Source organism: Notolabrus celidotus, chromosome 7 (genome assembly GCF_009762535.1).
Source record: "Notolabrus celidotus isolate fNotCel1 chromosome 7, fNotCel1.pri, whole genome shotgun sequence".
NCBI lineage: Eukaryota > Metazoa > Chordata > Actinopteri > Labriformes > Labridae > Notolabrus > Notolabrus celidotus.
The window spans coordinates 33,873,772-33,890,040 of NC_048278.1; the positions used below are offsets into that span (position 1 = coordinate 33,873,772).

General features: G+C 40.4%; 1 protein-coding gene across 5 annotated transcripts in view; it reads left to right on the top strand.

The window, feature by feature from the left end:
• LOC117815662 (synaptogyrin-1-like) overlaps positions 1-15,525 on the top strand; it is a 60,568-nt gene extending 45,043 nt beyond the window's left edge. For 4 of the 5 annotated variants that reach the window (XM_034687504.1, XM_034687503.1, XM_034687502.1 and 1 more), the window contains 2 exons: positions 6,541-6,686; positions 12,018-15,525. In XM_034687504.1, coding sequence (XP_034543395.1) covers positions 6,541-6,686; positions 12,018-12,230 — 359 coding nt within the window. In that variant the 3' untranslated portion in view covers positions 12,231-15,525. Of the gene's footprint in view, positions 1-6,540; positions 6,687-7,683; positions 8,314-12,017 lie in introns of those variants that run through there. The other variant, XM_034687506.1, reaches the window with a different exon arrangement.
• Positions 15,526-16,269: the final 744 nt, after the last annotated feature.

Below are 16,269 nucleotides of genomic sequence, written 5' to 3' on the forward strand. Positions count from 1 at the left end.
GTAACAGTAGTCTTCTCTCAGCCCACTGTGAATGCGTCTCTCCCGGTGTTGCGGTTTTAAAAGTGACCCTGTAAACTGAAGACCTTCAGCTGAACGTGTCAGTGTTTGTGGAGTTTACACAGCTGTTGAAACACAGAGGGAGTTCCTGGGAATGCAAACTAGTTTAGTTTTTTATTAAGATTTCAAAACATCCTCATCAGATATTTAATGATCGTCTAAAGACGTTTATGAGGGATGCATCCGGCTGAGAGTCTCCAGTTAACAGGGTAGCGGTTTAAACCAAAACACCGGCTGATCTCTGCCACGGCTTTTTGAGTTCAAAAGGATTTTAAAGCCGTGTTGAAGCAGTCTTATCTCCTCTCACTTGTTGATTCAGTGAATCCATCTGTGATGAAATATAGCACAATCTAAAACAGCTGATGTCTCTTCCATGCTAACAGGCTAACTGTTGTGTTGCTCATAATGATACCTGCCTGTCCGTCTGCTTCTATGGTGTCATCTGTGATGAATGGCATCCGTCTTTGTTTTACTGCCCTCTACTGGTCTGGTGGTGTAGTGCATTTACTTTTTTTTTCTCTCCATATGTCACTGGCCTGATTTGCACAATCAGCCCGCGGTTGAAACGCAGACAACAATGTTCACACATCAGTCACGGGCCTTTGTATTGCTCTAACTTTTCACCCCCATACAGCGACCCTTTGTGTTATCATAGTCCTGCAGACCTTGGGCTGACACTTCCTGACCTCTGTTTTGGTGAAACATCTTTATTTTTCACATGTTTTACATAAATGCAACCAAAGACTATAATAATGTTTCCCATGAGCTCACTTCCCACGTACCCTGGCATAAAAAACAATCAAAACAGCAGCTTGTGAGGCAATAACTCTAAAAAGTGAAGGACAGGATCAAATCCAGTGGCTGTCATTTCTCTCTGGCTGTACCGACAAACACAGTTACTACCATGGTGTGCAGAAATAAATATGTTGCCTTAAGATTAAAGTAGCAGATGACAGATCATGGGTAAGGATTCATCATATAAACCAGGTAAAATAAAATCAAGTCAAAGAACATGACCTTCTCAGGTTTGAACTTTGATGTGTCAGCACTTTATCTGAAGCATCTGAAACACAAATATTACAGACTTAGATTTGTCCGTAGGTACCCTGGGATTCCTGAAGATCTCCCTACATGCCTTCAAGGCGCCCTCAGTATTCATAGCTTATCCAGTTGTTATGGAAAGCATTATGGAAAACTCTGCAGACACAAAGAAGACTAAAATAAGCTGAAGTCTGTGAGAGTGCTTCTGGGTTGGATTCTCATTTTTCAATGTGTTTATCACTTTTAGCTCCCCCTTGTTACAGTACAGAGTTGATGATGTAGTTGAGATTGGATGTATGAATGTGTGTAGATATAGTTCCTGACTCTTCGCTAGAAACAAAAAGAGAGACCACATCACTCCTGTTCCAGTTTCCCTCCATTAATAATAATAATAATACATTTTAATAATACAGACACTGTACAATTGTTCAAATCAATACAAGCAAGGAACACAAATAAAAAACAACAACCGTACAATCACAAATTAAAAGCTAACTTAAAAAGGACAGTTTTTAATAGAGATTTGAATGTTGAAGGGTCAGAGTAGTTTTTGATTTGAGTGCGGAGAGAGTTCCAGAAGGTGGGGGCGGCTATGGAGAAGGCTCTGTCCCCCCAGGTTAGGTGCATTGGCTCCTGATACATTTTAGAATTGATTTTAAGATTGTATTATTGACTTTTAAAGCACGCTCTGGACTTACACTCCAGTAGATTAATGATCCCCTCACGGCATACGTGCCCGGCCGTATCCTGAGGTCATCCCACAGTCGAGGCTGAGGACCAAAGGTGACTGGGCGTTTTCTGTCAGAGCTTCGACCCTCTAAAACAACCTCCCCGAGGAGATCAGATTGGCCACTTCTTTATCCTCTTTAAAGGTGACATATCACGCTTTTTTCATCAATATATATTGGTCTAAGAGGTCCCCAAAACATGTCTTTAAAGTTTATGCTAAAAAAACCACTTTGAAATCAGATTTTGGTCTGCCTGAAAAGCCCTCTTCTTCAGTCCTCCTCAGAACACTCTGTTTTCCCTCTGACCACGCCCCCTCAGGAAGTGGATGTGCCTCGGCTCTCCAGCACGTTGATCTAATGTTTACATGTTGGCTGAATATACACGGCTGCTCAGAGATCACGTTACTTCAACCCTCTGAATCTGATCCAGAATCTGATCCTGACGGAGAGGCGCCTGCAGCAGGACCTTTCTGAAGGATTGGTCATAGATTTAGTGTTTCTTGTTGTTTTATTTATCAGTATGTCGACGTGTGTCTTGGTACACAGCTACGAACATGTAGCTATGTGGCTATGCTAACTAGCGCTAGCACTTATCCATGATAAATAAAAATCATCCACTAGATCTTCAAATCTGCAGACGTGGGGAGTAAAACTGACCTCTACCAGAAAGGCAGCAGAACCTTTCTGAAGGATTGGTCACAGATTCTGTGTTTCTTGTTGTTTTATTTGTCAGTATGTAGACGTGTGTCTTGGTACACAGCTACAGCTACAGCTATGAACATGTAGCTATGTGGCTATGCTTATTAGCGCTAGCACTTATCCATGATAAATAAAAATCATCCACTAGATCTTCAAATCTGCAGACGTGGGGAGTAAAACCGACCTCTGCCAGAAAGGCAGCCGGACCTTTTCTGAAGGATTGGTCACAGATTCTGTGTTTCTTGTTGTTGTATTTGTCAGTATGTCGACGTGTGTCTTGGTACACAGCTACAGCTACGACATGTAGCTATGTAGCTATGCTAACTAGCGCTAGCACTTATCCATGATAAATAAAAATCATCCACTAGATCTTCAAATCTGCAGACGTGGGGAGTAAAACCGACCTTTGTGTTTATTAAGACAGCCTACAACTAGCATGCCTCCCTCCTAAGCTCCTTGTTAGCACACGTGTGCAGGGAATGAAAAACAGAGGAGGGGTTGAGTTGTATACAGTCTATGGGCTGAACAAGCTCCGAGCTCTGACTCCGTGACAGACCGGATATTGTTGTTACGTAACAAAAACACGGAAGTCTGAAACGGCTCGTTTCACACACATTTACAGAAAGGTGGAGAAATCAGAACAGGGGCAGAATGGATTTTTTTCATTCTCGAGGGGTTTGTAGACATGCCAGGGACACATATTTCAGGTAGAGAACCATTAAAAAGTCCATTTTGCATGATATGTCACCTTTAAATCTCTTTTTTAAAACACATTTTTATCAATGTGCCTTTACAGGAGATGTCACCTGAGGAGGACTTAATCAAGAGGTTTTTATTCTTTTTAGGCAGCATCACTGGCAGGATTTTATAATTTTATTTTGTATATTTATATTTTAAAAATATGTAATTTATATTCTTTATATTTATAACCCTAAGGATTTTCTTTCTTTCTTTCTTTCTTTCTTTCTTTCTTTCTTTCTTTCTTTCTTTCTTTCTTTCTTTCTTTCTTTCTTTCTTTCTTTCTTTCTTTCTTTCTTTCTTTCTTTCTTTCTTTCTTTCTTTCTACCTACCGCAATAAATTTCCCATTTGGAGCCTTTAGTTATTGTTTATATTACTGTGTAGCAGGCATAACCCATTAATGGAAGCAGGTCTGGGATAGGGAACCTGAATTTAGAAACATTTCTGCTCAAAATTTTAAAGAAACGGCTTCTGATTAATCAAAAAGTAAATATAATGCAGCAACTTTTTTGTGATTGTCTGTGTTTAAACAAATAATAATAAAAAAAAACAAGTATGCAATTGAATATGTTAGCCATCTATATAAAGTTGAGTCACCATACATGGTGTGTCAGCATTCCCTTCTTCCTAAGCAAAACATTTTTCCTCTTTCACACTAGTTCTGTTCCTCCACACTTTGTTTTTCATGCTGTTAGTTTATATAAGGTTGTTTGGATCAGGGAGCATTTCGTACTCTCTTTATTTAAGACAGGAACTCCCAGCTCACTAAATGACCTCCCCCTCAGAGAAAATATAAATGCTCTTCACAGTCTATCAAAATGATATTTCAGGGAGTGCTGGAAAGGTTATCATCACAACAAAAAAGACGGGAGGTGTGAGAGGGATGATAATGAGTGGAGAGCTCTTCTGGCTCTGACAAGCCTCTGAGACTTAGTGCTTCGGTCACTCTCCTTCTCTGCTGCAGCTACTCAGACATGATGACAAGGTATTCAAGTGTGGAGTCTATTAGTGAGCCCTGCTCCTGTCATAAACCAGGCTCTCAGTACCTGATGTCTTTAATCACACAGATCCTAATTCTGTTTCTTCCTCCCGGTGGTCCTATTTCAAACTATCATATCATATGAGGAATCTTACTTTCAAGAAACAAAGAAAACGGCTGTCTTATTTGTCCTGATTTTACCTGGATGCTTTTCATGAAGCTTTATCTTCAGTTTTTTCTCATTGCCACACTTTCAACTGTTAAAGGGGGACTGGGATGATGTTTAAATTCTCTTTGAATTAATAAACAGCTTTATCAAGTCCACATGGGACTGTAGGTTTGGGGTTAGTTGGTGCTGTTAATGAGTTGAAACACTGAAGAAGAATGCAAAATAATCCTGATCATCAATAAAAATGATACATAACAAACGTGATAACTCAAAGTAAAAGGATCAACAACTGACAGGGTCCAACTGGAAGTGGTTTTGGGGTAATTCCCCTTTAAAGCTGGGGTTGGTAATCAGATTTAGAAACACTTTTTGTCATACTGGTTAAAATGATCTTTATGTCCTGATGGCAATCAATACATGATGTGTTCTTAAAAAGAGTGAAAAAAAGCTGCTATCTACAGCCGGAGTAAACCTGGGAAAACACCAACCAATCACCGTTTTTTGGCTCCCCAAATTTTAGACCAATCAAATCCCGTCCAGCCGTTCTGCCCTCCTCCTGCACGTACATTTCCCCGGCGTCCACTCCTCCGAGTCCCCGTCTCCTTCCTCTACTTCCCCTGACTCTATTTACTGCCCCTCTCGCTCGTCCTCGGGCCAGCCCCTCTGACCTGATGAGGTGCTTTGCTCAGGACTGTAGTCCGGATCAGAGTCTAAAAAGCTCTCTCCAACAAGCAGAATAATTAATGACGTTCAGTAAGTCCTACAGAAAATATATATTTATTGTAGCGTCCGTCCGGACGCTGTAGTGATGACGAGCCGATTGGTGAACACGTTGATCTTTAATAACCGGTCACTGTCGGCCGTGATCACGCCAACCAACAAAACAACAATCAATGTTTGAATGAATGAAGAACTTCTCCTCTTGTCTCTCCTCTCTCCCGCTCACACACTCTACACCTCTCCTGATGCCTTCACTGACCGTCAACACTGTAGGAATTAAGAACATCTACACTGAACAGGTTTAACAAACAGTAGAGCTGTTACAGTATTATATATGTGTTATAACTTTTCTCCTGATATCGTGTCACTGGTACAACTGGATAATGCTAGCATGATAGTTGTGAGTGCTAACAGCAGCCATGTTTGTTTGTGTTTTTAACTTTCACTATGAGAATGTTTTGGTGAGGACCGGTTTTGAATCAGTCACCATCATATGGTCGAGAATCAGTGGCGCTAATGCATGTGAGCGGGGGGGCGTCGTTTTGGAGGAGCTCCGAGGGAGGAGGGGAGGGGTTAGATGGAGTCATGAGGAAAAGCTACATTCAAATTCATGCTGGTTTTCTGAGACTACCAACCCTAGCTTTAAGATACGGTGTTCCACAAGGGTCAATTTTTGGTACATTGTCATTTTCAACAGAACCAGTTCTGCACAAATGTTTCGTTGTTACGCTGATGATATTCAGGTGTATTTCCCAAAATTCACCTGCAGCTTGAGCAGTTTAGGATTTTCAGCCTGCCTCTCTCAAATTACTTGAAGTCTTCTTTATCCAGACCAAAACTAATACCTGCCACAGAGGGTTTACATCACCCCTGTTCTTCTTAACTAAATTCAGATGAGGGGGAAAGACGCAAAAAATATCTAACTATAGCTGATTGTCCGAAAAAATGAACGCCATATGATCCAAGTGTGTTTAGCAATGAGGGGCTTTGCTGTAAAGAAATGTTTAACATTTTTGGTCAGATAAGTTTGTTGCCAAGACTTAGATTAGGACATTGTTCCACTGTTATGTCTGTACTTTATATTTGAAGCAGGAGCCAGCAGGAGGTTTGCTTAGTTTCAATAAAGAACAGAAGCAGAGGGGGAAGCTTGATCTGTCTCCTGCTTCCCATCTAAATGCTAATCACCTACAAACTTAAGACATATTCATTGGGTATGAAAAATGTATTAATATAATTTCCTTGGGGGGAAAAAGTTTGCAAGTATTACTTTATCTGATACATCCTGCTTGTAAAGTCTCTGTCTTTAATCCAGTGTTAACCTGAACACAACATTCTATCTCTCAGGTGGTGTCGTGTTCCCGTCATATTGTTTTTCTAACACACTGTATGTATTCTTCTGTCTCCTCAGCGTTCTGGTCCTTCATGTGGTTCGTGGGTTTCTGTTTCCTGGCAAACCAGTGGCAGGTGACCAATCATGATGACAACCCCCTAAAGGAGGGGGGAGACGCTGCTCGGGCGGCCATTACCTTCTCTTTCTTTTCCATCTTCACCTGGGTAAGAGCCTCCTCCTCACCTTTCATGTCTGAAGATTAACACAACATGTGCTGAACTGTGCCTTCAGGCGGGGACGGATGGCAAAAGACTGACCCTCTTTAAGGGGCTGTGACCACTGACGCTGTTTTTAGCACTGACAGCTTTGACTGAGACTAGGTTACAAAAGTTGTCCTAGGGCACTTCCACTTCTCTTGGTCGTTACGTCTGCTTTAAAATGCTCTGTATGCTACATATGTTCATTTAATGGAATTTTAAAAAGAAAGTGTAATGTCACGGCAACACAACCCTGGCATGAGCGTGGTCTAGGGCATCCAAGCATTGGCTGCCCGTGCCATAATAAAGGAAGGAAACAGGTGGCTGTTAAGCAAAAGGCAAAGGGAAAAGGCGGCCCTTACCTGTAGCGACTTCTTCCAAGACCACCATGCACGGCTCCTGGACCAGCTCATATGCTTCCTTCTTGTTACCCCTCAGGGTTTCAGATGACAGTTCATTTTAAGATAACATATACAACACACGACGAAACTCAACGCAATCTTCCACAGGTGTCTGCCTGAGCTAATCAATACCACAGCTTTCCCGTCTCATTGGCCAATTGGTCACGTGACCAAGAAGGCCCGCCCACCTGTAGCTCGACAGCCACAACACCCATGCTCAGGACAGTGTTGCCGTAACAGTAACAACAGTTGATTATAATTGTGTCGTAGCATTAGCAGCAGCTCCAGACCTGCAAATTGTAACTTGAAAAAGTGAGTTTGGTTACTCAGAAGTCCCGCCCCTCCTTGATTCTGATTGGTCAGCGGTCAAACAGGCACTGCCAGTACAAAAAAAAAGCAGCATTAGCGGACACAGCCCCAAAGTCCTTCCTTTCCTAGCTTCCAAGACATTAAGAATGTGTTTCTTCTCTTGCTTCTTCTTTTTTTCTGGATGCTTTAAACATGTTAATAATTTGTATATGCATGCATGTAAACTCATCCATGTGTGGGTGTTGTTCCTACAGGGTGCTCAGACTCTCCTCTCTATGGAGAAGTTAAAGAACTTGTCGTTTGAAGAGGAGTATACCAAGCTGTTCCCCCCTCAGCCCAATTAACCTTTTGTCTGACTCTGCTCTCTCTTCTCTCTCGCTGCATTAACACTCCACAGCCGATGGTCCACACACACACACACACACACACACACACACATACACACCCACTTCTGTGGTTGCACTTGTTTAAGGGCACCTGTGGCAACATGAAATAGTCCTGACAGTGCGTGTGTTTGCAATCCGTAGTGAGAAGAACAGCTGTGCCATCAGTGAAATGTTGCTCGATGTTTTGAGGTTGAATTATTGAAACAACCTCTGATCCATGCACATTATCATGGTAATGTATGTGCAGGTGGGTTGATTCAAGTGTCGATCAATACGGATGAGTCAACAGTTGCAGCGCCAAATGCTGAGATTTCTGCCCTTTAGCACCCACTTAGAATCCTGTTATCTGTTTTGGATTGGAAGCTCCCTGCCCACTTTTACTTTAAAATGTTAACCAAAATCATATTTCACACATCAATGTGGATATTTATTTTAATTTAATACCAACAAAACAATATACACACAGAGTCTACCAGTCAAAAGTTTGGACACACCTTCTCATTCAATGGTTTTTATTTATTTTAATTATTTTCAACATTGTAGATTAATACTGAAGACATCAAAACTATGAAATAATCTGGTTTCACCATAATCTGGATTACAACAGTAGTCAAATAGAGCTATCCATTGTGTGCTAACCCTACCTCTGATCAACACAACTGATGGTCTCAAACACATTAAGAAGGCAAGTCATTCTACAAATGAACTCTTCACAAGGCTCATGTTAATTAGAAACCAGTCTAGGAGACCACTTCATGAAGCAGACTGAGAGAATACCAAGAGTGTGTAAAGCTGTCATGAAGGGAAAAGGGGGCTACTTTACAGAATCTAAAATATAAAACATATTCTGCTTTGTTTAACACTTTTCTGTTAATTAAATAATTCCATATGTTATTTCATAGTTTTGATGTCTTCAGTATTAATCAGTGTTTACAATAATTAAAATAAATACAAACCCTTGAATGAGAAGGTGTTTCCAAACTTTTTTTTTTTTTAATTGCAAGATTCATATAATTTATTGCAGTTTGCACACAATTTAAAAATGTCAGCAGCACACCAAAAATTACAAAACTAAACACAATTAGAATTTAATCCCCTTGAGTAAAAAAAAAAGAAAGAAACCCAACTATGATTGTCAAAGCTAAAAATGACTAAATCTGAAAAAGGAACGTAAAATAAAAGCAAAATCAATTCTTAATCTCAACAGGGAGAAAATAGATTTAAATCAAAATCTGCTTGTTTTTTTTCCCCAGACAGTGATTGTCCTTTTTCAAAACACTCAGTCATTTCAAGCCCCCCCACCCTTGAACCCTCCACCCTCTACCCCATCCACCTTTCTATAAACTGTCTATGAAATTTGAACATTTTATTTTATACCTTGCTTTTAAAAAAAAAAAATTCTCCCCCCTTTGTTTTCAAGTAAGCACAGCAAAAAAATAAGGAGATGTTTCGTCAGGGTGGCTACTTCACAGAGTCTTACTCCCACAACTCCACCCCACACTTACACTTCAAAAAGAACATAAAATAAAAATACAGCCCGGACTACAGCAGTTTAAGGCGGTCAAGTACAACCAGAAGATCAAAAAAATAAATAAATAAATCAGCAGTAATGATGAAAACAACAGCAGGATGGAGTGAGCCCATATGTAGAGATGTTTGCACCGCATCTTCTCATTTTTTTTTTCCCCTCTGCAAAACGTTATTTCTTCACTGGCAGCGTCTCTACATATGGTTCCAAACTTTTGACTGGTTGTAAGCAAGCTGAATCAAAGTTTTATATATCTAGTCCTCAAATTTAAAATAGTTAACTATCAGAAACTTGTGTGTTCTTTATCGCCATGTGATTTTATGTGAGTCTTTGATATTTGAAGCTGTCAGGTCAGCAGTTTGTTGCTGAGGTAGAGAGGTCTACAATAGTAAATTCTGACTGTTGTGACTTCAGCCCTTAAACAAGTGCAGACTCACTTTACAGAACAGGCTGCATCTTTTTCTAATCAACAACATGAGAGTTTACAGAGCGATCGGTGCTTTGTCTTTGTGCCAGATGAAGTCCTTCAGGTGATTTTTTTATATGCATCAGGTTTTGTTGAACACATGACTTCTTGGATCTTTTAGTGAGCTCTTTTTTTAATAAAACTCCTGAGAGTGTTTTTGTTTGAAGTAGAGAAGTTTAGTTTTCAAATTCAAAGCCCTCTCTTTATTTTCCGGACAAAGCTCTCTGACTTTGGAAATGTATTTTTCACTTCATGGAACAACTCAGGTGTTTGTTTTGTACCATTAAGCTTGGGCTAGCAGCTAGCTGGCATAGCTTAGCATACAGACATAAAACAGGGGGAAACAGCTAGCTTGATCTTGTTTGGAGGTAAGGAATTGTTTCCATATAAAATAATGGGTTGTGTCCTTTTGCTTTGAAAGCTGTCGTATGAACCATTGACTGTATGAATAACGGACGTAGCCTCCATGACATCACCCATCTGTTTTTGAAGCGCTGTTTTGAGGCCAATTGTCAGCGGCAGCCATATTGGAAATGTTGAACTCAACATAACTGCTGTCGAGCTAGTGTGAGGTAAAGAGGTGGGCTTTGAGCCTCCTAGCCAACAGCTACAGCATTCCCGCCTGTCAATCAAGTCAGCTGTGCCTCTCATAATGGAAAACTGGTAATCTTAATATCTTCGAAATTGCCGTGTTATGAAAAAAATTCACCCCTGTGCAGTATGTGCCGAACAAGAAATGAGCTATCCAGACTACACTCGTTTTTTTGTACCAGGCTGTAAGCATGTTTATTTCTGCTGTAAAGATCGGCTTTTTTGAATTGGTGTGTATGTGGTTTCTGGAACTTCTGGAGACAGCCTCAAGAGGACACTTGTGGAACTGCAGTTTTTAACACTTCCGCATTGGCTTCAATTCTCAAGGCTGGAGGTTGCCGCTTGACAAAAATTGAGGTGCTGCAAAAGATGTAGTCGTTTTTAGGGGTTTGTGTTGAGATAGCGTTTTGGCTAACAATCCACAGGTCCTCCCAGCTGAGTTTGCTAAATTATGCAACATGTTATTAAAAAAGCTTTAGCATTTGGTGGATTTTTTTTAACTTATGGCTGAGTCAGACTAACTTGTCCCCCTTCATTTAGGCTGTATGCTAAGCTGAGCTAACTAGCCCCATATTGAACACACAGATAACATTCTTCTCATTCAAAGTAAAAAAGAAAGCTCCCTGACTCTGAGTTTTTAGTGCAGTTTTTCTTGTACTTTCCTCTCCTTCAGTGCACAGAAAGTTCTGCCACCCCCTCTCTGACTGTTATCACGTTTATTTGGTAGATTTGTTGCTCTAATGGCCTTTTGAGATTGACTTTGCAGTTTAAGTGAGACCGTTTTAAGACGCTCAAATTAAAACATCAAAGCGTTTTATTGCATATTCATAGGATTTTATGACTTGTAATTGTGCATGTTATTGGGTCATAAATAACCTTTATTATAGGGACACCTGCCTACAGTGTTACTCATACTTATTAACACAATAAAGACACATTCAGGTACATGTCAACTGTTCCGTTTTATGAGAGAAGGACTACAATCATTTCATTTTTCTATTTATTGAATTGTTTTTATGATTGTGCAATCAACCAAATAAAAGATTTCATGGAAACGTGACCGATTATTTTATCAGACTGAAAGGAAACTTTACTCTGAGTGAGAAACACACCCCTCACACTTCCCCTCACTAAAAGCCTGGAGTCCTTTGACTTCTTCTGTGGTTTCCTCTCTCTTTGTGTGAGTGTCTGTGTCTTCTTTGTTTTGTTGTTGTATTGATACAGCTCTAAATATCGACTCAGCTGAGATTTGTGTTGTTTTTTCAGTGCAGGGCCTCAGCTGTTTAATAATGCACATAGACACACTTTAATTGCTCGGTCCTGTTCCTCTGTGGACTGAAGTGGCATTGAGCTGCTGTTTCTCATTATGGACTGAACATTGAATAACTGGCCTTCTTGCTCTGCTGCCTGTAGAACTAACCTGCTCTAACTGACTAAATGACTCACTCTTAGTATCTAATCAAGCTTTCCGAGTCAACTAATCAACGTGTCTTTCTCTCTCTGTCCCAAAACCCCTCTGCTCTAACACTACTGCATCTCTGCTTCACTCACACTCCATTTCTCCACACCCATCCGCCTTTTTCACCATCTTCCACCTCCCACCCTTCCACTCTCAAGGCGGGTCAGGCCTTCCTGGGCTTCCAGAAGTACAAGCTGGGGGCCGACTCAGCCCTCTTCTCCCAGGACTACACGGACCCGAGCCAGGATGCAGCCGGAGCCCCTTACACTTCCTTCGGAGGGGACGACGTGGAGAGCCCTGGAGGAGGGGGCCAGGCTAACAGCGACGGGGCCTTTGACGGGAGCGGCGGCTACCAGCGTCAGGATTACTGAGTTGCTGAAGAGGTTCTGCAGGTTGAAGTTGCCCACAGTTTCCAATGTAGAGTGCGTTAGAACAGTTTCAGTCACGCTAAAAGCACCGGGTTCATAGTTATAGCACCGACACACACCACACCAATGGGATCTAGTGTGAGACCTACAAAGAGTAAAGGATGGTGTGTAAAATTAGAGAATCTGTTTGCAAAGTTACTTTAAAAAAACGTCAATAAAATATTCAAAATCAATCAATCTTTATTCATATAGCACCAAATCACAACAAATGTTATCTGAAGACTCTTTCCAAACAGACCAGGTCTAGACCACTCTATGTTCTATTATTAACAAAGACCCAACATCAAGACAGGATAAGATCCAGTCCAATCTTACAGACAGGACTCAGTCTTACCCCACCTTAATCTACCATGAGCATTGCACCTTGTAGTATTTAGCTAGTTACAGTGGCGAGGAAAAACTTCCTTTTAACAGGCAGAAACCTCCAGCAGGACCAGACTCATGTTAGACACACATCTGAGACCGTGATGGGTCTGGAAAGGTTGTTTTAATGACTGTATAGACACCTGAGGATGGGAGGTGTGGGTTTTCAACCAAAGAGAGTACTCATGATGACCGTGGTTGAAGCAGGCCTCATTCACAGAGTCCACTATGTTAATCCACTCATTTTCTACAGTAGCCCTTTAAGGACAAACAAAACGCTTCTGCTAAAACAGGCTTTTTTTTATGTTAAGCTTTTACATTTAAAGCTGCTGTTGGTAGGAATGGTGTAAATGTGTTCTGCTGGGTTTGGAGAAAAGGTCATAATACCCATCTGTACTCATGTGAAGTGAAGTAATTTGAGATTATGGCGATATCTCTGTGTTTTCCAATGCCTTTGCATCTGGCATTGTTATTATCCCCCTCTTTCCTGTTATCACGGACCAATCAGAGCTACTCCCCAACCCTCTGTCCTGACTGGTCGAGTGGCGGCCCCACTACGTCGCCCTGATTAGCTGGGAAGCCACTACTTCCTCATAGAATGCACACAACCATAGACATAAAGAGTAGACACCACATCGACTGCTACTACCTATTGGCGCTGACGTGCCGTGGGGCCGCCATCTTGGTCCGGTCACCTGCTCCACTCAGTGTAATCTGTTTGGCAGTGTCAGTGCATTTAATCAATCATAACTCACTGAATACTGAACTGATTTTCATGCAGGGTTTTTTTTCTGCAAACGTCATACATGTAGGTATGATACAGGACACATGGTTCGGCGTATTTTAACATTCACAATGGGCTTAACAGTAATAGAATATTCTGATATCTGATGTATGATGAGGTATTTTGCTGCACAGTGCTCTGGCATCTTGAAGTCTCTGCTGCTTCAGTTTACGTTTACAGGTAGGATCATGGGTAGGATGACCAGATCAAGATGGCGGCCGTATTTCTTGCGCCCCTACTCTTTATATGTCTATGCGCACAACAGAGCACTTTTGTGGGCGGGGTTATGGGAGCAGAGAGGGGGAAGCTACCAACAGCAGCTTTAAAACTGCAAAGGAAGAACAAACAATGATGAAAATCTGTAACAAAACTGGACATGTATGTTCTAGAAGAGCTGGAGCAGGTGATCAAAGTTCGTAACTAGTTTAATTTGACTAAATAACCTTAACAATTAGATTAAAACACTGACACTGGGTTCAAAAACCAATGTCTTGGGTAATGTAGGTGATGTAGTGACCCAATCTGACTTTGATCCGGTGCTTTTTAGTGTGTAGCACTACATTAGGTCGGGGAGAAGCTGGTTGGTTTCGTACCTCTGGCTGTGACTCTGAAGTTATGGGGCTGATTTCCATTAGTATAAGACTTTACCTCTATCACAGAAATTATGGGCAACTTTCATCGATTTTCAGAGGCTAGGAGAACAGCGAAGTTTTGGAGAAGATGTCAATTAGCTGTGAGTCTGCAGGGAAATACTGCAAAGGGTTCAGGGAGTCCGGGGTTTTAAAGAGACACTGTGTGTGGTTAGAGATGTTAAAAAACAAAAACAGAGGTGAGAAGCATTCACAGGTCAAGGGTACACAGAAACGGTCACCTCGTAGCAGATCAGTGCTAGTGACCACAATGCCTTCATCTTCTGACGTCTGCAGTCAGTCAGCAAAACGACTAAGATCAGTGTTAATTGAAACACAAACACACAGGTAACAGACACACACACACATACGAGCACACGTACACAACGCATCGATTTCAAACACACAACACAGGTTTTCTGCTGACGAAACTCCTCAGAGGTGCATCACAGGATCTCAGCATAGACAAACAAGCAGCAGTGGCATATCTGGCAACTAATCCCCTCAACTGTTACAAGGAGTGTGTTTGGTGTGTGTGTGTGTGCTGAAAGGTCTCCTTTGGGTTTTAATGAAGCGTGGATGTGGGACAATGTGTGTTTTCTTGTTTCCCTGAAGAAGCCACTTTTTTTTCTTTCCTCAATTGTTGCCTTAGTGCTGACTGCCAAGTGAAATCCAATGAACACAGGACAACACAAAACCCAACAACATGCGCGCAATCCAAGTTTCTCTTGCAGCGTGTTTGGAGCAAAAGCAAGCAAATCTCCTTTTTTTGCTTGCTTTTGTTCCTGAGCATGTTAAAACACTGAACTAAACAAGCATTGTCATAGTGATAGAGCACCTCAAAATGACACAGTCTCCTATCAACAGGCCTTTACACACCAAATTCAACACTGAAGAACTGCAGGTTGTTTATCTCTCCACTATATTTCAACAGATCTACGGATGAGGCCACCCTGAGCATCCTGAGTATTTATGAACATGCATTGCTCCATTTTCTTAAAGAATAAAGTCTATCTATCTCTCTATAAATATATGTAAATCTATAATTCAGTATATTAGAGTGTTTGAAGAAAAAGATTCTGCTTTATTTTAGGGCATTATGCTAGTTCTGTACAAAAAAAGAAAAGACATAAGAAAGACGATCTATGTTCTGTTGAGTGTTATCGTGATAAGATATACAGTGGGGTCGTCCACGCCTCCTTTTTGTTGCTTTCAGGGTACGGAGAAGTTTTTATTTTGGGATAATAATACTAACTATAAAAAAAAGCAACAAAAAATGTGACCAAATTATCAAAGTATATATGCGTATATACTTTATACTGTACAACCGTGTAGCCGTAGAAATGTGTGACGTTCCTTTGTGAAATCTGTTAAAAATGCAAGGTCAGATTTAAGGTTGTGTACAAATGTATGTTTTTGATGTGTTTGATTTTAACCAATAAAAATAAAGATAAGATACTGATATGAACGTGTGCTGTGGTTTGCTGTCCCACAATATTTGTGTTTGAAACACAGTGAAAGTGTTTTCAATCAATCAGTCAGTCAATCAGACTTTATTTGTGAAGCGCTTTTCATGCAATGGCATTGTAACACAAAGTGCTGTACATGAAAACAACTTAAAATAGAATAAATTAAAAATATTTTAAAATAAAAAAGACACCGCCCATCCTAATCCCTACCCCAAACCCACCCCACAATCCTAAGGTTAAGAACATGTGTGCAAAAAATGAAGGAATAATAATAACAACAACAACAACAACAATAATAATAATAACGATAAAAATATAATAATACAAATAAATGAAAAAAAAAAAAAAAAAGATGTTGCTGAAAAAATGAGGAAACCCTATATATGATACAGTATATTAATGAGGAAACACTGGAGGTAAAATAAGATGTTAAAACTCAACACAGGAAATTAAGCTCACCAAAATAAAACAAATAAATAAGATAATAAAACACAAAAAGATTAAACCAGTTTTATTTTATTATTATTATTATTATTATTATTTATTTATTTTTATTTATTGCACATATAAAAGAGCAAAACAAAACATTGCTGTTCAATAACACAAGCTAAGATATAGCAGCTAAATTCAATAATACAACTAACCACTAACATGTAATGTGCAGGAGGAGACAAACAAACAAACAACCTAACAGACTTGTCGTGTGGCCCTCCTAAAGAAAACAATCAACACAAAGA